General features: G+C 45.5%; 1 protein-coding gene and 1 non-coding gene across 2 annotated transcripts in view; one reads left to right on the top strand and one right to left on the bottom strand.

Annotated features, from left to right (window-relative positions):
• Positions 1 to 4295: 4295 nt before the first annotated feature.
• TRNAP-AGG (transfer RNA proline (anticodon AGG)) lies at positions 4296 to 4362 on the bottom strand. Its single transcript has one exon. It is a non-coding gene; the product is annotated as a tRNA-Pro (tRNA).
• A 17847-nt stretch (positions 4363 to 22209) lies between these two features.
• The window catches only part of CLIC4 (chloride intracellular channel 4), a 95294-nt gene continuing 94504 nt past the window's right edge, over positions 22210 to 22999 (top strand). Inside the window, exon 1 of the mRNA XM_060258087.1 lies at positions 22210 to 22512. Within this exon, the coding sequence (XP_060114070.1) occupies positions 22438 to 22512 (75 nt within the window). The 5' untranslated portion in view covers positions 22210 to 22437. The remainder of the gene's footprint in view (positions 22513 to 22999) is intronic.

The following is a 22999-nucleotide window of genomic DNA, read 5'->3' as shown; positions in this document are numbered from 1 at the left end:
TCCATGATTTTCTATGGGAATAAATCTCCGTAGGGAATAATAGAGTTCCCAGTAGACATTTCCCTCCCCTCCCCCCGCTTTCTGACGAACCTGAACCGGGGGGAGGGCCTCCAAACCGGGGGATCCCCTGCCCCCACCTGGGGATTGGCAACCCTACATTGAAAAGGTGTGCCGTCCCTTTAAATGTGATGGCCAGAACTCTCGTTGGAGTTCAATGATGCTTGTCACAGCCTTGATCTTGGCTCCACCCCAATGTCTCCTGGCTCCACCCCCAAAGTCTCCTGGCTCCACCCCCAAAGTCCCCAGATATTTCTTGAATTGGACTTGGCAACCCTAGGCCTATTCCCCATCAAGGCTATTTGAATAGAAAAGGAGCCGAGTAGAAATGTGTGTATGTGCTTGAGGAGATTTTGGGAGGCCGAGGAGGACAGCTACGTATAGTGTCTTGTGCTGTTTTAAATCATACAAAAGATTATTCATAGCCAGTTATGCTCCACAATATATTTTTAAAAATATTTTTTTAAAAAACCGGTTTCGATGAAATCCTGCACTCCCCATGCTCATTGAATGTGGGAAGGGAACAACAGGCCCCAACCAATGTTCCCTCTAAGCTGCGGAGTCTTGTGAGCAAAACTTCCACTGTGTGAGCTGCTGGCATTAAAGTTGTGAGCTACTGCATCAATTATTGTGCTCTAGGGTCATCCTTCCTGAGCTAAGACAAAATCTGTGAGCTAGCTCACACTAACTCGGAGGGAACACTGGCCCCAACCACTATTTCAGACTGCATGTATATTGCTACTGGGATTAGAGTGGGAGTGCTAACATCCCGGTGGGACCTGGGGATCCCCTAGAATTATAGCTCCTCTCCAGAATATTGATGCCATGATCTGAGGCCTAGTGCAACCTAGAGGGCTGGGAGAAGCCTACACTGGAGTTGTTGGTGGGCCTATATCTCCCAGGATACCTTCTGTCCCTCTGATTGGGTGAAGCAGTTTGTAGGGAAAACTTGCCCAAAGGGGATGGGACCTGGGAGGAAAGGATAAAAGGTCTAACTTCAGAGGAAGGGTTTATCTCACTGCTGAGGCTGGACTTGGTGGAGGTTGCAGCTGGAAAGAGATCCCTCACCCTACGGAGGTGGTGAGTTTTGGCAAAAGAGCAGAGAATATCTAGACTCTAGTCAGATGTGTCGGGGTTTTTATTTATTTATGCCAACCTTTACTGTTTCTTATTTCACTGTTGCACTAAATGTTTTACTATCCACTATTGCTTGAGCACTTAGAATAAAACTGCTATAGTTGATAGGGTTGCCAAGTCCAATTCAAGAAATATCTGGGGACTTTGGGGGTGGAGCCAGGAGACTTTGGGGGTGGAGCCAAGAGCAGGGCTGTGACAAGCATCATTGAACTCCAAAGGGAGTTCTGGCCATCACATTTAAAGGGACGGCACACCTTTTCAATTCCTTCCTTCCATAGGAAATAATGGATAGGGGCACCTTCTTTTGGGGGCTCATAGAATTGGCCCCCCTGGTCCAATCTTTTTGAAACTTGGGGGGTATTTTGGGGAGAGGCACTAGATGCAATACTGAAAATTTGGTGCCTCTACCCCAAAAAACAGCCCCCCCCAGAGCCCCAGATACCCGCAGATCAATTCTCCATGATTTTCTATGGGAATAAAGCTCCATAGGGAATAACAGAGTTCCCAGTAGGCATTTCCCTCCCCTCCCCCCGCTTTCTGACGACCCTGAAGCGGGGGGAGGGCCTCCAATCTGGGGGATCCCCTGCCCCCACCTGGGGATTGGCAACCCTAATAGTTGAACTGCCTGGGTCCTCGTGTCTCCTTAGTCACAGTTAAAAGGTTTTGCTAATAAGGAAGACAGGGGTGGTCGGGTGGTCTGGTCCCTCCCATTCAGACCCTGACCAGAGTGGTGGCAGCCAGTAGAAGGCCCTTCCTGGTCCCCTGCTGTGTGACAATTGAGCTCAGTTCCCCTGGAGAAAATGGATGCTTTAGAGGGTTGTCTGTCTCTGTGGTGTTGTAGCCCACAGAGGTCCCTGTCCTCCCCTGACTCCATCCCCAGATATCTAGGAGCAGCCCAGCCTGGATCCCAACCTTACCCCCTTATCTCCTGGGGGTGGCCAGGGAGGACCTGGCAGCACTAGATCAGGGTCTGTGTGTTCATGGCTGTGGTGAGATTTGAGCTGCAGTCTTCCTGGCGGGTGGTTCGTTCTCTGAAGCACTGGGTTAACCAAAAAGGAACTAAGGGTCCCCTTTGTGTTTTTGTGTTTGAATAAGCTAAATAAAGACCCTTACCAAATTCACCTGTTTGTTCAGCAGCACTCAGATGTCAAATATGGATCTTGCTGTTTTCAATTAAGTCGTGTGCATGGGAAGCTCTTACTATGTTGTGTGCCCAAGTTGCCAGAAGATGCCATGAATAATTGAGCCGCCCACAGGGCAAAAGTAACCTTAGGCAGGTGTGTGTGTGTGAGGGGGAGTGCATTTCAATCACCTGTCCTTGTTTCGAAAGTCAGGAGCTTTTCTGTGTAATAACATATTGCTTGCTAATTATTGACTTATTTATAATGTTTTCTGCTTCAACCTTTCTTGGAGAAGAACAACACTCTTTTCAGAACAAACAAAATTTCCCTCTTCCTCCAAAGAACTCTACCCCCTTTTTATGCTCATGACAATACTGTGAGCTAGTTAAGCTGAGAGGCTGTAACACTGCCCCATGGTCACCCAGTAAGCTTTGAGGCTGAGCAGGGACCTGGATCATAGTCTCCCTGTGCTAACTTCAGTGCTCTAACCATTACACTGTAGTCAAACTCAATACTATAGGAAGTTTGCAGAAGTATAGGTGAGGTAATTAATACATGTAAGGGGTGAGATACCACTTATGCTGGGAAAATGTAGCTACTGGACTCCTGTCTCACTCTCCTGCTATGGACTAACCCAATTATTTTATTTTATTTATTTTTTGAGACTTGTATCCCACTCTACCATGCAAGTGGGCTCTGAACACTGCACATCATAATACACAACAAAACAATTCAATAAAACCATCACATTAAAATTAATCCAATAGAGAGCCAATGCAGTGTAGTAGTTAAATGCGTGGACTCTGAACTGGGAGAACAAGGTTTGATTCCCCACTCTTCTACATGCAACTGCTGGAATGACGTTGGGTCAGTCATAACTCTCTCAGAGCTGTTCTTCTCATAAGCAGTTTCTGTCAGAGCTCTCTCATAGGATGTCTGTTGTGGGGAGTGGCAGGGAAAGGAGATTGTACACCACTCTGAGACTCCTTTGGATAGTGAAGGGCGAAGTATAGATTCAATCCCCTCCTCCTTCTCCTCCATGATTTAAAATACCTGGTGGCAGTTAGTTTTGTTCTAGTATGTGCTAAACTCATGCCAGATAGGGGCAGTGGAGCACTTCAATGATAGAAATCAGCAGATCCCAGCGCCAGTTAATAAACAGCATCATGGAGCAACTGAAAGCAGGGGAGGCCAATGTTGTTTGACGTCTGCTACCTCAACTGAAGGCCTGGTAGAATAGCTGCATTTGACAGGATTAAAATTATCCTTCAGAAAACAGGATGTGACTGCAAAGAATTACACTGGTTTATTGAAGCATAATGGAAATGATAAAAATGAATGAATGAATTTCAGCATAGATGCCTTGTCCTCTTTGGTGGCTTTTGTGCCAACTAAGTGGAATATGTGATGCAAATGCATGATATGAATGCCAATGTGGAAAGATGAACCTTGAAACAACTCAGCATCCGAAACAGTCCAATCCACATGCCACAAGTGCCATCAAAATATAGCGGAGAAGAAAACCTTATACTGTCTTTCAGAGAAAGTAGTGAGAAATAAAAATTAGCAAGTCTCTACCGGGTTAATAAGATGAACCCTCTGCATCTCACTATTATCCCAGCAACACTAATATTGAACATATGAACATATGAAGCTGCCTTATACTGAATCAGACCCTTGGTCCATCAAAGTCAGTATTGTCTTCTCAGACTGGCAGCGGCTCTCCAGGGTCTCTCGCTGAGGTTTTTCACACCTATTTGCCTGGACCCTTTTTTGGAGATGCCGGGGATTGAACCTGGGACCTTCTGCTTCCCAAGCAGATGCTCTACCACTGAGCCACCGTCCCTCCTACATATGAAGCTGCCTTATACTGAATCAGATCCTCGGTCCATCTAAGTCAGTATTGTCTTCTCAGACTGGCAGCGGCTCTCCAGGGTCTCAAGCTGAGGTTTTTCACACCTATTTCCCTGGACCCTTTTTTGGAGATGCCAGGGATTGAACCTGGGACCTTCTGCTTCCTAAGCAGATGCTCTACCGCTGAGCCACCGTCCCTCCCCTATTGTTTCTGCACCAGCAATGTTTTGAGCTGATAGCCCAGCATTGTCCCTGTTTCCTGTAGGGAGTCAGTAAGACTTCAGAACTAAAGAAAGAACTGGGCATGGAAGAAATTGGAGCTAAAGGAAAATAAGAAAACTGCAAAATAAGAAAAGGGTGGGAGGAGGAAGAAAGCAAGATCCAGTCTCCTCCTCCTTCTCCGTCAAAGAGGACAGGAGGTTTATGCTAAAGTGGCATCAGGGACTTTGTTGAGGGGAGAGAATGCTTAACAAACTTGGTCGGATTTTGAAGTGGGACCATGGCTCAGAAATATGGACTCTGGCTTCTTCTTTTTTTAAAGCAGAAGGTCCTCCTAGCAATCTCTGAAATCTCCCACTTAAATGGATCTGATGATGTGAAAGACCTCCACTGGAGATCCAGGAGAACTGCTGCCAGACATATACACAAGACTGATGTTGATATCTTACTTCACTATAATATACTTTTTAAAAGTTTAAATCCATTCTTTCTGATATTGCTTATAGAGCCACTCAAGATGTAATTCTACAAGAAGTTCAGCACCTTCTACATAAGGGTGCAGTCTAAACAGGCCCCACATTGGAAGAACTTGATGATTTTTGTTCAAATTCACAAGTTTTGTATGCTGTCTCCCGAGGACATCTTTTCTCTCATAGACAAAGGATGTTGGTTTCCAGTTCTCGCTTTGAAGGACACACATTTCCAATCATGAGGATTGTACAAAAATTCTGTGTTTCAGATTTGCAGGGCAGTCCTGCCACTACGGTATACAGCCGTTTGGCTTAGCCACAGCCCCAAGGACTTTCACTAAGTGTTTTTCAGCAATTACAGCCTTCCTTAGGTTAAGAGTTGATCTTCATCATAGTCTCTGTGCAGTCCCACACGTGGGTCTTGCCTTCAGCAATGGATCCATACCTTGGAGACTCCAATAGCTCACTAGGAGCGTCTTTCTTGGTGTGACTTCCGTTTCGCTCTGGGGAGCAGGCACTGACTGCGCATGCCTGGAGCAACCGGAAGACGCAACCCCATCCAGTTTCTTTCCAACCGCCGCCCGGACAACACCTACCTCGCTACGTTCCTCTCCTTGGCTCGTTTATCTCCTTTGTTTCATGTGGTATCGTATTTCTTTGTTTTTCTCTGCGTGTGTCTTTCTTTTTTTTCATCTTCCTTCGTCCCTAAAAAAAAAAGAGGCCCTATTACTGCGCTTTCTTTCCCCTCTTCCCCCCCCTTCCCCTCTTCCTTGTCTGGAGCATATGGAAGGGCAAACAACTTTTAAAAAGTGCTGGAGGTGCAGGACTAAAATCCCCACAACCGACGGACATGCCCACTGCCTGTTTTGCCTGGGAGAAGCCCATAAAGTCGAATCCTGCCTTTATTGCACCAACTTCGGGAAACGGGCGAAAAAATCGAGCAGCAAGACTTCAGAGTTTTCTCCTTGAAACATCCCTCCGGGCGATGCCTGAGTCGACTTCCCCTCAGCCTCCCCCAGAAAGAGTAGGAAATTTGGCTGCGTCAGCCACTGTTCAGTCACTGAGAAAGCATAAACCTGACAAGGGAGCTTCCCGCCATTCTGAGACTGGACATAAGTCCTCTAAAAAGTTTCAACACCACTCCGAGTCTTTGGCTCTGGCTCCCAAAAAAGTTACTCGCGATTGCCCTCAGATTACGGATACAGACGACCTCGGTAACATGCCCTCTACGATCGAATCCGTGACCTCGATGCGATGTACTACCGAACCCGAGACTTCGAACCCGTGCTTCACCGAACCCAAGACTTCGAATGCATGCCTCCTCGAACCCAAGAACACTACTCTTGTCCAACCTGGGATCTCTACCCACCACAGCATCAGCCCACAGTTCCAATTGCAACCTCGGCTTCTACTGCAGCCCCTCAGCTCCCCAGATCCCCTCTTCAGGCCCCACTGCCTCCAACTTGTCTGACACCAGAGGCAGAGGTGGATCCTTCCACTCCTCAAACGCCCCCTCAGAACCCAGAAGACTCTGACTCCGATGAGGCACGCTCTTCATGCTCAGACTTGGAACAGCCCTTGTCACCGGGCTCACTGGGTTCAGACCACCAAACCAAGCTGTCTCTCTCCTTCCGACAGTTCAAAGGCCTACCTCAACCTGGTCACAACCATGGCGGAGGCCCTGAATATCACGCTCCCATCTGACTCTCCGAAGATATCGGATGTGGTCCACAACCTGGTCCAGTCAGATTTCCCAGCAGGGGTTGGGGAGTCCACCTCGAAAACAAGACCGTCAAGGGCCTGTGGACCCCGACAGAAAGACGTTTTCACATCAACTGCCTAGAACTTATTGCTGTGCACAGATTGCTCCAGTCCTTTCTCTCTGCACTCACCGGCAGGCATGTACAGATCACCATGGACAACATGGCCATGGTTTTCTGCGTGAACAAACAGGGAAGGACCAGAACTGCCAGACTCTGCCGTCTGGCCGTGACCCTTTGGGAATGGTGCATCAAGAACAATATCCACTTGACAGCCGTTCACCTCCCTGGGGTGGAGAACACTCTGGCAGACTCTCTCAGCAGATTGCGCTTGGATGACCACAAATGGTCCCTCAATCCACTCTATCTCCAGCATATTTTCAATATCTTTGAGACGCCTCAAGTAGATGTCTTTGCTTCCTGGACCAATGCGAAATGCAACCGCTTTTACTCCAGGGGCACCAATGACGCATTCCTTCACACATGGGTGGGACCCCTTCACTACATCTTCCCCCCGATCCCCCTGATATCTCGAACCATTCTCAAGCTCGTTCGGGACGGGACGGACTGCATTTTGATAACGCCCTGGTGGCCTCATCAATCATGGTTCACAAGCCTCCTTCAGCTATCGCATCACTCTTATTGACACTTACCTCTAGCAGCCGATCTCCTAACGCAACATCGGGCTCAGGTGTGGCACCACAATCCTCAACTCCTATGACTTACAGCATGGAGGATTCACCCTTAAACCTGCCGCCCGAAGTCGAGTATGTTATCCTAAATGCAAGGAAACCCTCAACTAGATGTTCTTATTCCCTTAAATGGAAATGGTACTGTACTTATGCAAGGTCCATCCAACTTGACTCTAAGACTGCACTGCTCCCGATGGTCCTACAGTACCTGTTATCCTTGCAGGCCTCGGGCCTCAGCTACTCTTCCCTAAAGGTTCATATGTCGGCTATCTCTGCCTTCCATGTGCCTGTCGAAAGACAGACTGTTTTCTCACACCAAGAAATTGAGTGGGAGGTGTGTCTTCCGGTCGCTCCAGGCATGCACAGTCAATGCCTGCTCCCCAGAGTGAAACGGAAGTCACATCAAGAAAGACGCTCCTAGTGAGCTATTGGAGTCTCCGAGGTATGGATTCGTTGCCGAAGGCAAGACCCATGTGCGTGACTGCAGAGATGACCCCTCGAAGATCATCAGTTACACATAAGCAACCTGTTTTTTTGTTTACCCATATCCAGATGACTGGCTCCTCATTGCAAATTCCAAAGATCAACTGGCATCCCAGATTTCCGTTACAGTACACACTTTAGAGTGATTGCGGGTACCATAAATTTTCAAAAATCCACCCTTACCCCCACTCAAGAAATAGAATTCATAGGGGTGAGATTCTGCTCTAACTCCTGGCTCCCAGACCTGGGCCATACAAAGTTTAGTTGCTATCTTTTCCTGTTCAAGGTTTCAAAAAGCACTTCAGATTCAGAAACCATTGATATTAATGTATTTCACTACATTAACGATCCAGTATGCAAGACTCACATGCATACCTTGCAGAATTGGTTTCCCAGATGTTTTAAGATGGGGACAGACCCACAATAGAAAAAACTATCTTCATTCCTAGAGGAATCATCCACTCCTTGTGGTCACAAGATGATAACCTGTTAAGAGGTATACCTGCGTCTCCATCTATATACAGATGCCTCCTTACGAGGCTGGGAAGGCATTGTAACTTTACATATATCAGTGGACATTGGACTGAAGTGACACTTCATATAAATGTTAGAAATTAGAGCAGTTAGATATACCCTTATTTCTCTTTCAGAGACTGTCTTTGGGAAGAATCTGCGCCTCTTCACAGACAACATGAACACAAAAATTTATAGCTACAAGCTGGGGTCAGGGGGAATAGGCTCCCTCCGACGGTGCAGAGAGGTTTCCCTCCTTTGGGAACACTTTGTTCAAAACAAAATTAACATCATAGCCATATACATAGCTGGACAGGACAATACCTTGGCAGACCAGCTCAGCAGAGACCCCTACTTGACTCACAAGTGGTCAGCGCAAATGAAGTATCTCTGTCCCATTTTTCATACTTGGCGCTATCCTGGTATAGACCTATTCAGTTCAGAATTCAACCCAAAGTGCCACATGTTCTGTTCAAGTACCGCCACAACTAACCACTCACTAGGAGATGCATTCCTCCTCTGGTGGTCTCACCCCCTATACTATGCCTCCCTACCTTCAAAGGGTGATAACCAAGCTGAAATTTTAATAGCCCCGCTTTGACCAGGACGGTCATGATTCCCAGTGTTCTGGACTTTGTTCAAGGGCAGGGGCATTCGTTTACCGGTAGTCCAGGATATTATTTCCATAGGACATCTGCATCACCACAGCGTAGAAATTCTACACCTTCATTTCTCCCTAAATCATTACTTTAACAGGATAGCAGAAGTCTTGCTCTCCTCATATATGCCAGCTACATGGGAATCTTACAAATCAAAATGGAAGCAATTCACTATTTGGGTAAGGGACAGAAAAATTAAACCAGGATCCTGCCTCTTGCCTGAGTTTTTTTGGACATCTCCTTTCATTACTAGACTCAGGGTTATCTACCTCCTCTATAAAAGTTCACTTGGTGGTTATCTCTACATTCCATTTGGGGGGTAGATTCTAAGCCAATATTCTCTAATGCACTTTCTAAAAGGTTTATGAAAGGCTGGTTTAATCTGTATCCATCTGTTAAACCTCCAGTCCCTCCAGTGGAACTTTATCTATTTATATATTATCCCAATTAATTCATAAGCCGTTTGAACCAATGGCTTCCTGCAAGCTTTTTTCCTTATCCTATAAAACTGAATTCCTCATCACAATTACGTCTGCACTCAGGGTAAGTGAGCTTAGGGCATTAAGACATTATGCACCTTTCCTTAGGTTTCATGAGGATAAGGTTGTCTTGAGACCCAGCCTTGAGTTCATGCCTAAAGTGGTCTCTCAGCTCCACTTATCTCAGGACATGGTTCTACCAGTGTTCTTTCCTACCCCCCCCCCCCCCACTTCCCAGCAGAGCAGTCAGTGCATACACTAGCTTTCCCCCCTGGTCCCTTCACATGATATGTTCCCCACTTTTCTTTTTTACTAGTATGTAGGAGATGCATATCTTTCCCCTTCTTTTTTCCTCTGTTCTGACTGGCTGAATTCCAAAAGCACACTTGGCTCTTGGTAATACTTCATAGCATCTCTGTGGCATTAATTAAGGTTGTATTTACAGTCCACTGCATTCAGTAAACAGGATCCATTTTTGTTCATCACAGCTGAAATGCCATCAGAGGGGAGGGGGATTGTTGGAAAATGACTCTCCTTTCTATTAACAAAAAGTTCTTCCAGGATCCAGCCTTGTAACCTAGCTTAGTATTGTGGTAACACACTGGGTCAGTTGCTGGGTCACTGTTTAAAATGTTTCTGAGATTTGTATCAATATGAAGGATAGATATATACTGAACATATGAAATTGCCTTTAATTGGATCAGACCAGTTGTCTGTCAAGCTCAGAGCTGTTTGTTCTAGCTGGAGTGGTTCTCTAGGGTCTTAGGGTCCCCCAAAAAGAAGGGTTTTGCCCACCATTCACTTGTCTGAGGCTATTCTAAACAATATACTTACCATGCTCCAAGTTGTTGAGGTAAGTACTAACCCTGCATGTTGACTGTTGTAGATAAAATATATTGTGAGGTATGAAAGGGGTTTAAAAAAAAATCTCATTGTGCAGTGTCCTTATCCCATCCCCAGAAATGTGGAAGTATCCTATCACATGAGATATTATTAACTTTCTAAAGGAGGTTGTAGAAACCCAGTATTTCATAGAACGACCAGAACCTCGTAGAAGGTTAAAGGTAAAGGTAGTCCCCTGTGCAAGCACCAGTCGTTTCCGATTCTGGGATGACATCGCATCACGACATTTTCACGGCAGACTTTTTATGGGGTGGTTTGCCATTGCCTTCCCCAGTCATCTACACTCCCCCCCCCCCCCAGCAAGCTGGGTACTCATTTTACCAACCTCGGAAGGATGGAAGGCTGAGTCAATCTTGAGCCGGCTACCTGAACCCAACTGCCGCTGTTTTTATTTTGGTTTCAAATAAGACTTATCAAGCCTAGGCAGATAGTAAAGCCATATCCCCTGTGAGGATAATGCAAATGTTCAAAGTGCCACAGATGAAAAAGGTAATGTTACATCATGGAGTTCTTGAGGAGGAATCCTGAGGTGACAAGCAACCAACTCAGCAAGCCAACCTTACATGATTTCCTAGAGCGTCACCACACACAACATGCTCAGTGTGATATATCACTTCCAGGGGACATCATCGCACCACACACGCTGTGCCTGTGAGGAAAGAAGTCCCCTGCTGGCAGCTGGTGAGGATTTGGCAACGCTACTTCCAGGTGACGTCATCATGCTAGGCACATAGCGGTGCACCGGTGGTCATTGGGAGCAGGGCTCCCCCTGCCAGCCAATTCCACGGTGGCAGGTTGGAGGCCTTGAAATCAGGGGAAACCCCGCCCCCGGTGGGAGGCTGGGAACCCTAGGTACAGCATACTCTTACCTTCTCACTGCTTGCCTCCATAGCTGAGGAGATGAGTTAAATCAGCAAAAACATCTGCATGTAATTAAAGAGAATACATTGACTCAAGGCCATTGCTTTAATTGTCAGCATTCTCTGGACTCTGCTAGCATGCTGATAGAAAATAGCAAACAGAGAAAACTGTTTCCAAAATCTGATTGCAAACAATCAAGCCAAGTTTGTGGATGCGCTGTTGTGCCAGTGCCTGAGCACATCTGTTGCCATTAGAGGAACCAGTGCAAAACTGCATGAATATTAAAAGTCCACAGCTTTCAGTTTAGGTTTACAAGAGAGACAGTAGTTTGAAATGCTTAAGTTCTTCCTGGAAAGACACATTTAAAGGTAAAAGGTAGTCCCCTGTGCAAGCACCAGTCATTTCTGACTCTGGAGTGACGTCCCATCATGATATTTTCGCGGCAGACTTTTCACGGGATGGTTTGCCATTGCCTTCCCCAGTTATTTACACTTTACCCCCAGCAAGCTGGGTATTCATTTTACCAACCTTGGAAAGATAGGAGACTGAGTCAACCTTGAGCTGACTACCTGAACCCAGCTTCCACTGGGATTGAATGCAAGTCGTGAGCAGAGCTTGGACTGCATTATTGCAGCTTAACACTCTATGCCACAGGACTCCTCACATCTACATGTAGCTGCCACATTTGCATGTTGCACTCAGGAAGTGCAAATTCTAGGCTCCAAATGAGCAGGGGGTGTTTTGTAGAAAAATAGGTGGTGGAGTTCATCCAGGGATTGTTATGCAGCTGCACCTACTATTCAATGGACAAGGTGGGAAGGAGGAGGTGGAATTTTCAGAAAGGTTCAGGAGCTGTGCTCCTGTGAGCGCCTGCTGAATCCGAGGCCTGCAAATGAGCCAGGAATATTGTACAAAAATGCATTCATAGGTTTCCCCAGCAGACCAAATTGCACCTCTCCAGACTGTTTCAGGTTGGAAAAAATTGAGTGACTAAGTGCAATCCTAAGGAGAACAAAATAGGAGTTAATTGCACCTTTAAGACCAACTTAGTTTTATTCAGAACGTAAGCTTCCGTGTGCATGCACACTTCTTCAGACGAGGAAGGAGGTACAGTAAGCAGAGACACCTATAGGTGGTGGGGCTTGGAATGCCGAGTGGTACAAAGTTAAAAACCAATAGTAGAATAGTAAAATTGACAAATTCAGAAAACCTTTGATCTGGGTTGAATTAGCTTGGGAAACCATAAAACAGTAACATGTCAGAATGTGGGAATGATTGTTAATTTTTCTATTGCTAATAAACCTGGGTCAAAAAGAAGGCATATATTAAACCCATCTTCTACTATATTTTAATGTATTTTTTTCCTTATGGCAAACTAGAATGATGTATATATTTATGTTACATGTTAAAAGGCAAATTAGTTGGACAGGAAAAACTTCTGGGAAAGAAATGCCTTCTTTTTGACCCAGGTTTATTAGCATTAGAATAATTAACAATCATTCTCACATTCTGACATGTTACTGTTTTATGGTTTCCCAAGCTAATTCAACCCAGATCAAAGGTTTTCTGAATTTGTCAATGTTACTATTCTGCTATTGGTTTTTAACTTTGTACCACTTGGCATTCCAAACCCCACCAGCTATGTGTGGTTCTGCTTACTGTACCTCCTTCCTCGTCTGAAGAAGTGTGCATGCACACGGAAGCTTACGTTCTGAATAAAACTAAGTTGGTCTTAAAGGTGCAATTAACTCCTATTTTGTTCTACTACTTCAGACCAACATGACTGTCTATTTGGATCAATCCTAAGGAGAGTTACTCCATTCTAAGCCCATTGAAATGAATAGGCTTAGACTCTACTTAGGATTGAACTGTAAATCAGGGGTGGCCAAACTGTGGCTTGGGAGCCACATGTGGCTCTTTCACACATATGCAGCTCCCAGAGACTGTGGAGGAATGTAATGCAAACTTACTCTCAAGTAAGTGTGCTTAGCATTGGGACCTCAGTCAGCCTCTGAGTGCTGATGCATAGGTTGGCAACTATTTCCACCATGTGTTAAGCAGGGAAGAAGGGGGTAATAAGCAGGCTTGCAAGCTCTTCTCCTCTACCACAGAGGTTATCTGGAGAGCTAGAGCAGGGAAAGAGAGAGCAAGAGCCAAGGGAGCCATTGGAAGGAGGGATGGAATTAAAGAGGGCAGTGCAGGTTTAATAGCTCTAGTAGGAGTTGCATTTACTAACCTTGGTGTCAAGGCAAAGAGAGATGCACAATGATGTTAATGTTGGTGAGTGATTTATATGGTACATGTGTGTTTTCTTCTCCCACTTGTGTCAAAAAACAATTCCCTAACCTTTCCCTATGCTGGTCTTATGGAGACTGTTATTCCCAACTTTTTTTTAAAGTCTCCTTTTTAAAGTGCATACATATGCAGTTTATCTTTCTGTGCAAAGAACGTATTAGGAGTTTTTATAAAGACATGTGTGTAATATTTGTTCATGCATTTGTGAGCGGAATCAGGTGCTCTCCATGTGGGGATCAAGAAGAACCTTCAACTCACGTCTGACTGTTACTCAGGACACAGACCTTGCATCCAACCAGTGTATTTGTACTCCATAACGTGTCACAAGCTGCTCTTTAAGCCCACAGGGCTGCTAATCCCTGGCAGGGGTGGGAAATCCCCATCTCCTCCAGCTCTCATTACTCGCCACCACTCTGAGCAGTGGCAGGAGAAAACAAAAATAAAAAACTGGGCCTCTGGCATGATGGCACTTCTGGGTTTTTCTTGGAAGTGACATCATGCTATCATTGCCACTTGTCCCCCTTTACCTCTTTCCACACCAGTCTCCAGCTGGTTACCAGGCCCTCTTGCTTATACTCTGCCAGATGAGACTGTTTTCCGCCTCCACCCTAGTAAGTGGTTATGACTCATCTTCTAGATTCTTGGAACAACCAACTGCCCGTTGTCCCCCATCAGCACTCAGGCTGAACCAAAGCTTCAAGGGGAAAGTAACTTTACAAAAAAAGGCAGAATGACTTCGGAACATTGGAAGTTGCCTTATATAGAGTCAAATGATCCACCTAGTTCAGTATTTTCTACTGAAGCTCTCCAAGCCTTCGGGCTGAGAGACCTCGTTTCCTCACACCTTCTATCTGAATACTTCCAATGCTAGGGATTGCGCCCAGGATCTTCTGCATGCAAAACAGATGCTCTACCACTAAGCTACAGCCTCTTCCCACATTAGGCCACGCAAGGCAATTAAAAAGCAAAACAAACAGTCTTATATTTACTAATGGCATAAGATGTGACAACTGCAGAGCAATGGAACGATTTGGAAATATCTGGAATGCCATGAATAGTGCCATTAAAAAAACCCAACCATTTTAATATTTCCAAATGTATAAATTTAGAATTTTTCCAGTTTCTAAAATGTACAATTCTGGATCTTCAGAATAGTTCTGGATATTCAAAATCCCATTGACCCAACTTCCTGCTAATTTCCATTGACAGCTTGTATTGAGCTGCCAGGGAATTGAAAGTGAAAAAAGAGTTTTTTTCATCCAGGATGATAGCGGAAGAGAGCAGAAAGTCCCCAATTGAAGTAGCCAGGGATTTTTTGGGGGTGATGGTACTCTCCAGTACTGAATACCAGTATATTTTTTCCCAAGGCTCTCCCAAGTCCTGAGGGAGGGAGGGATTGATGGAAATCAGTGCAATCTTATAAACTGTGTATCGACACACTTTTAAAACACAAAAGCACAGGATTTTCCTGTTGTTTTGCCAGGAAGTGGGGGGGGGGGGGAGAGACTGTGGAGGGAGAAAGGCCTTTGATTTTTATTCATGTACTTGTATCCCTCTTTTCTCTGTACTGGGGACTCAAAGTGGCTTACACAAAAGATGTTACACTTGATCTTAGCCAAAAGGCCAAGGAGCGATTGGCTGGCTCAATAGTCTACCAGGTATAAACCTTGTGTTACTAGCTTCTGTTCCCCCAGCCTTACCAACCTCAGGGGCAAGGATCCAATATTACTCAAGGAAAACTCTGGCATACAGGATAGTTAGCATGCTGCCTCTGACATAGCTCACAAATGGAAGAAGATCTGGGCCAGTTAGTGAGCCTTTTAACAGGAGCCCTCCCCCTTTAAAGCATCTAAGCTGGATCCTCCCCCTTTAAAGCATCTAAGCTGGATCCATAGCAACATACTTCAGATAAGACAGGCAGGTTAACAGGGTGCCTTGGACCTATTACAACTTTTAGTTGCTTTATGCCTCTAGATGAGGAAGATATTTCGGATATTTCTTGTGGAAGTATTGGTGACTCTCACTTATCTCTATCAGAGGACCTTCAGATCAATGACAGTGTCCATAGTCTTTCCCCTGATTCATCTCAGTGTGCCAAGGAGCAAATTATGTTTGATTTGGACTTTATGGGCACACAGTGTTTCCTGATTAGTAAATTGGCTGCAAGATGAATGCAACCAAGGACATAGTTAAATCCAGAACTGCCAACATACAGGGTTTTCTCACAACCTATTCAGAATGGAATCCACAGCAAAAGTATACTTTCGACAAAATTATTAGTATTATTATTAGTATTATTAGTATTCCTAGAGTTTATGAATCGTATTGTATTTTAAATCTTCATATGTTTTAAGAATGTTGTAATCCACCCCGAACCTGCTGCGCAGGGGAAGGCAGACTAGAAATTGAACAAAATAGAAAAAACATTAGTTATCCAGTGAGAATCTCTGGTTTAACTTGGATTAAAGAAAGGCGACCTATTGCTTGAAAATCCTCGAAAACCTAACCTAACAATAAAGGTGGAAGCATGTACCTAATCAAGAATTCCTTGGCTTTTTCAATATTTTGAGGTCATACTCCTGTATGGAATTCAAAACTACACATTAGGGCTTTTTTGGAATGGTCGATTAATCTGCCAGTTAGACTTAATGATCATCAACGTAAATGTGCAACCAACTTTAAGGCCAAATAAGAGATGTACCTTTGATACCTTCAATTATTCTAGAATGTGAGAATTTATTACTAAGATATAATGTGTCGGTTACACAAGTCCTTAATTCTGGACACATAATGCCTTTATTGAGAGTAATGAGTAATAAAATCACAGATAAGCAGATAAATAACAAGGGAAATCATGATTCCATCAAATATGGACACAGAGGATATAGTCTTCTCAGACTGGCAGTGGCTCTCCAGGGTCTCAAGCTGAGGTTTTTCACACCTATTTGCCTGGACCCCTTTTTTGGAGGGATTGATCCTGGGACCTTCTGCTTCCCAAGCAGATGCTCTACCACTGAGCCACCATCCCTCCTACATATGAAGCTGCCTTATACTGAATCAGACCCTCGGTCCATCAAAGTCAGTATTGTCTTCTCAGACTGGCAGCGGCTCTCCAGGGTCTCAAGCTGAGGTTTTTCACACCTATTTGCCTGGACCCCTTTTTTGGAGATGCCGGGGATTGATCCTGGGACCTTCTGCTTCCCAAGCAGATGCTCTACCACTGAGCCACCGTCCCTCCCCTGTATTACTGTATTACAGTCTGTATTACTTACAGACTGAAATAAATGGGTCACATTACAAATAGCAGAATTTATTGACTTAGTTATAAAGATCTAGCCAAAACTTTCTGATGCCGATGTGGCTGACGAATAGTTTTCCTGCACACGTTGGGTCTTTCTGTGCTATTATAGGAACAGTAGTTCATTGTTAAACCTCACTCTTTATTAGTAAGATTTATGTTGGTTAATTATATTTTAATTTATTTTAGATTTTTAATAGATATTTAATGGGTTTTAGTGTGCATTGTAATTGTGTTACGCTATGTTGCACTATTTTTCTTAATGTCGTTCGCTACAGCTGTGACTTAATGCAATAAACTTGACTTTCACAAAAGATTAAAAAAACGGGGTTTTTTGGTAGAGAAAGCCCAGCAGGAACTCATATACATATTAGGCCATACGCCCTGACATCACTCATTCAGTAGGTTATTTTCTGCATATTGACATAGAACAGTACAGTGCCATCAAACATTGCTGGAGAGAGAGATCCACATGCGACAGAGCGGGCAAAGGCAGGCCCAGCTTCTCCTGGGAGGGGGTGCTCATGGCTGGCTCCACATCTCTCGCTCTCTTCCCAAACCCAGTGGAGGCTGGAGGCAGCAGAGAGGATGGAAGGTGTGGTCTTGGAGCACGTGGCTGCCTAGTGCCTTCCCCCTGCCAGAGACCTTTTTATGAGCTGCAGCCCTGGCCAAGCCAACCAGAACTGTGTTCCTGTGCATTCCTGCTAAAAAAACCAAAAGTAACCCAGATAAGAAACAAAAACATAATTTACACAAACAAGGTGGGGGGAACTATGCAGTCCGAAACCAACTCCTGAGCTGGTGTGGTGCAGGTAGGGTTGCCAATCCCCAGGTGGGGGCAGGGGATCCCCCGGTTTGGAGACCCTCCCCCCGCTTCAGGGTTGTCAGAAAGCGGGGGGAGGGGAGGGAAATGTCTGCTGGGGACTCTTATTATTCCCTAGGGAGATTTATTCCCATAGAAAATCATGGAGAATTGATCTGTGAGTATCTGGGGCTCTGGGGGGGGGCTGTTTTCTGGGGTAGAGGCACCAAATTTTCAGTATAGCATCTAGTGCCTCTCTCCAAAATACCCCCCAAGTTTCAAAAAGATTGGACCAGGGGGGCCAATTTTATGAGCCCCAAAAGAAGGTGCCCCTATCCTTCATTGTTTCCTATGGAAGGAAGGCATTGAAAAGGTGTGCCGTCCCTTTCAATGGGATGGCCAGAACTCCCTTTGGAGTTCAATGATGCTTGTCACAGCCTTGATCTTGGCTCCACCCCCAAAGTCCCCAGATATTTCTTGAATTGGACTTGGCAACCCTAGGCGCAGGGTCACACTAGATGTGATGGCATCCTTGTGCCTGATATCAGGATGCTGCTGTCATGTTATATTATAATAAAATGTGTGATTTCAAGATGTCACAAGGGCCTGATAGTTTAAGGTGAATCCTTGTGATTATTTTTGTGTTTTTAAAAAATTTTTATATCCTGGTGAAAGGCCTTGCTCTAATGAATTATATATATTTCCCAATTTAATGTTTTTTTTTCATTGTTTCTGCCTTGCAAGGAAAGAAATACCAAGCGGCAGGAAGGCCTGGACCAGCCGCGTTATGTGAGCCTTGATCTACTGCTGGCCTTAGATGCAGAGGCCCGACCTAAACAAGAAAGCCTGTGAACAATGCTTTCTTTGTGCTTGCATCTTTCTGTGATCCTTGGGCACAATTGGTTTTAAAAGCGCAAGTTTTCTCCTGCCCAGCTCTCCGAGGAAAGCAACGGCTGCAACAAAGTCTCTAAGGAAACTGGAAGGCCATGTGGCTTTGGACAAGCGGCACGGATAGTTCGGTAGCTCCTCAGCTGCAATTAAATCTTGCTTCTTCCTTAGTACCTTGTCCCTGAAGTGCCGGGGCACTTGAAATTTGCTTTAGGATTGCTTTCAGGTCAATGGTGCAGTGATACTCTGAAGTAGAGTTGCTGGTTTTTCCCTCCTATCTCTGTTCCTTTGTCTGTATTAATAGCCTAAGCTGCACACATTAAGAGGAAAGCAGGCTTAGTAAGTAAAGTAAAGTAAAGAAAATTTATTTTTATATCCCGCCCTCCCCCGCCAGAGGCGGACTCAGGGCGGCTCACAGACATGGAACACCATGATTTAAAAATACAATCTAGACAAAACAAATTTAAATACAATTCAATTACATAGGTTAATTAAGATAAATAAAACAGTTGTTATGGATTAAAATTAGGTTAAGGTGCTATAGTTCACAATCATACATAAGATGGCTAGGTGGCTACAGGTCAGTTTAGCCGGGTTCTGTCTTAAAAGCAAGCTGAAAGAGAATGGTTTTGCAAGCCCTGCGGAACTGATTCAGGTCCCGCAGGGCTCGCACCGTCTCTGGAAGTTGATTCCACCATCGAGGGGCCATTGCTGAAAAGGCTTGCTCCCTGGTTGTCTTCAGTCTAGCCTCTCTTGGCCCAGGGATTTTTAAAAGATTTTGAGAGCTAGATCTCAGTGCTCTCTGCTTATGCTTATTTCATAAAAAATAATAAGATCAAAGTGGATGTTAAAAGCACAGCCTCTGTTGTTCAAAGTCAGTTGGCAACCCCCCTAGGAAGCAAGTGAAGTTTATCAACTGATGTAGGTCTTGGACCATTTTTCCTGAAAAGAGATTCAAGAATACCCCACAACAGGTGATGGTGTTGTAGTGAATACACTGCTTCTGGGGTTGCCATCATTATTTGTGATAGGGACATATTAGTGAGTCCAGTTTCAAAATGCATCTGCTGTATGAAGCTAAATGTCTATGTGGCTCAACATCCTTTACCCACGTTGCTCTTGAGAATCTTCCTGGGTTCCAGGTTTTTTAACTGCTCTCTTCCTCTGCCCAAGCCCGGGCCGTTGAGCATGAGAGCCGGAGAAAGAATCTATTGAAACCAAAGAAAAGGTCAGCCCAGCAACAAGTAAAAGAGCTTAACGGATGTCAGAGGAACTTATGCAGCTGGCCAGAAAGAACCTGGCGGGTAGCCATTCTGCATGCCAACACAGCACAGAGCTGTTTTTTCAACAGAGGAAGAAAAGCTCAGTGACGTCCAAGTTATAAAGCACAAGAGGAGGACCCATGAAGACTTGCAGGGGAGGGAAAATTGCATCCCTGCAGCTGCTTCTCACCTGCCTCTGTCTTGCTGACCCTTCCACATGTCCTGATTTTTTTCCCCTCTTCCACCTTCCTGGGAGGTGAGTAACTGGTCCAAGGACACCCAGTGAGCTTCCATGGCAGAGTGGGAATCTGAACCCAGGTCTCTCAGGTCCTAATTCAGAATTCCAACTAGAGAAGCAAAAGGCCTTGATAATACTGGCATGTCTCTTTAAAATAGATGTAATGTGTGGAAATAGGTGGCTGAATTTTTTGCTGGAATAAAAACTCATTCAGCCTCTGCTAGACAGGACAGTTTTCTCCAGGCCTGCAAGCAGTCCCTTCCCTTCCTTTGCTGTCTTCTGCAGTAAGCTCCTTGGGGCAGGGGCCTATCTCTTTTGTATATTTTGTACTGTGCACTGATGGTGCTATGCTTAAGGCAAACAGTCACCAATGTAACTATTCAGTAAAACCTTGAAGGCACTATCCTAAACACCCCTCAATTCAAAACAATAACATCAGCAAAAGTAGGTGATCTGTCTAGTTGGTGAAAGCCACACTGAATAAAATGCAAACACCATTCCGGGTAAACTGTAAACTGATTTAAAGAAGGTTCCGTTAAAAGACAGATAAAATGATTTCATTAAATGTTATTTGTAGTCTTAGCTACTTGTTGAAGTTGCTAAACAGAAAATAATCTGGGCTGCAAGTTGATGCATTTTTACTCAGTTGGAATACCTGTTGACTACAGTGAGACTTAATAAAGCTACAGTTGTTCAGAAACCAAGGATGCTTTCCTGTAAATCCCACTGAATAGGATAGTTCTAAGTATACCTGTTTTGGGTTGCTCCCTAATACCCATCCTGTGCTTGTTTACTCAGAAGAGCCAGCGTGGCATAGTGGTTAGAGTATCAGGCTAAGAACTGGAAAAACCCAGGTTTGAAACCACATTCTACCCTGGAAGCCTACTGGGTGACTTTGAGTCACTCACACACATGGCCTAAGCTACTGTAAGGTTTCGTTCAGGTGTCACTTGGCTACCTCACACAGGTTGTTCTGAAGATAAAATGGAGGAGAAAATGACGTAAGCCACTTTGGGTCCCCACTGGAGGTAGGGTATAACGAAGCAACTGCATTCAGTAGGGTTTACTTCGAAGTAATGGCATGCAGGATTGCAGCCTAACAGCAGTCCTAAAGCTACACCATTCTAAGTCCACTAAAGTTAATGGGTTGAGAAGGGCAATGCTAATCTAATACACATAAGTTTTCACTTAGAAGCAAAGCCTCTCATTAAACACATTCGTTGTAATTCTCTACTAGAATAATGCAGCAGGATCCTGGAAAAATCATTTCAGCCTTGAGTGATCAATTTGCCTCGTAAACTAATGGAAGGAAACTTACATAAATTACAGCGACTATTCCTCATTAAAGGCAGTTTCTTTCAAATTTTGCACTGCGATTGCATGGCTTTTTATTTTTGGTTTCCGTTTTTATGGTTTTTTTTATTTTAGGACTGCAAACCGTCTGGAGTGTTCTTATACAGAAAGTCGCGTTGGGAATGATCCGCATACAAAAATAAAAGGGTCTTCTTGCTACCGAAAGCAGATGATTTTGTGTTGGGAATAGTTAATTCGTCTTTGTAGGTATTAGGAGCTGCTTGGAGAAAAGTTTGTGACATCATGGAAAAGAAGTAGGGGGAAATTGCCAGGCTTGGCCCGCTGTGTGCAGACTGATCCCAGACATTAAGTCACTGGGCCTCTGTCCATCATGTCAGCCCATTTGTGCAACCCCCCCCCCCCCCAGGAAACCTGAAAGCTTTCCATGCAGAAAAAGTGGACTCTACACTATCCCAAATTAGCACAGGGTGCGGTCTAAGTTTCATGCTGCTTTCTTGGAAGTTTAATGCCAGATTAATGACTGATGCATCAACCTCTCCCGTCATCCCACCCACGAGAGCCAGGCTCCGCAGCTGCCTAGGAAAAAAAAATCCTCTTGCCACACAACTGCCCGCCCACCTCAAGCCACGCCCTCTGGGAGCCGGGAACTTCCCTTAGACCTCAGCCCCGCCCTTTCTAACCACGCCCTGTTTTTTTGCTCAGGCCACGCCCCTGACAATCCAAAAGGCTTTCTCTCCTCCACGCTTTCCCTGGGGAGGCGAAAACGCGTCCTAAGCCACGCCCCTTCTCGGGACTAGCCCCACCCCTTCGTATAAATAGCCGGTGCCTCCCTCTTTTGCTTTCCCGTCCTCTTTCGTGAGTGGAGGAGCTTCTGGTCGATGGCCTAAGCCCGCCCCCCCTTCTGGAGACTAGCCCCGCCTCTTCCTATAAATAGCGGGCGTCTCCCGCTTCAGCGGCTCAGTCGCGGTGCCGCCTCTTTCGGCGGAGGTGAGGGTCGGTGCGTGCATGAGAGCGCGGCGAAGAGGGGAGGCGGGCAGGAGCGCGCGTGCCAGCCGGCGGAGCGGCTGTGTTGCCGGGGCGGCGGCTTTCCTCTCCACGCACGAGCCGCTGGGGAAAGAAGACGGAGCCGAGCATGGCGCTCTCGATGCCGGTGAATGGGGTGAAGGAGGAGGGCGACAAGGAGCCGCTCATCGAACTCTTCGTCAAGGTAAAAATGCAACAGCGCCATAAGTCCTCGGCTGGAGAAATCCCCTTTCTTCCAGAGTGTCCACCCGCCAGTCCCATGCACGGAGTCCATCTCGGCTTTTGCTCTTTGTTCCCCAACGAGGGCACCGGCTTCAGACGTCCTCTTTGGCTCATGCTTCAGAGAGTCCTCCTGGGCTCCTCGCTGGCAGCTCTCCCGCTCTCCTACTTAGCAGCTTTTGCTCCCCTCTTTTCTCTCGCTCCTCCTTCTCAGGGAGGGGATCGGCTTGATTTCAGCTGCTCTGCAAGTCCCAGGGCACGAGAGGTGGGTTAGGAGTGGTGGAAATGTTTTAACAACACCCCTGTGCCTTTCAGAAATCCCAGGTGTCACCTCTTGCGGCACAGCTACAATAAAGTTTTAAATTGTAAACTTTCCCCCCTTTCTGCTCAGATGCTTCAAGGAAATCCTGTCTCTGTTTTTGGGGTAGTCTCTCTCCCCCCCACCTCTAGTG

The sequence above is a fragment of the Heteronotia binoei genome, chromosome 17 (genome assembly GCF_032191835.1).
Source record: "Heteronotia binoei isolate CCM8104 ecotype False Entrance Well chromosome 17, APGP_CSIRO_Hbin_v1, whole genome shotgun sequence".
NCBI lineage: Eukaryota > Metazoa > Chordata > Lepidosauria > Squamata > Gekkonidae > Heteronotia > Heteronotia binoei.
The sequence above is the reverse complement of the archived record's forward strand: the minus strand, read 5'-3'. Positions and strand labels throughout refer to the sequence as shown.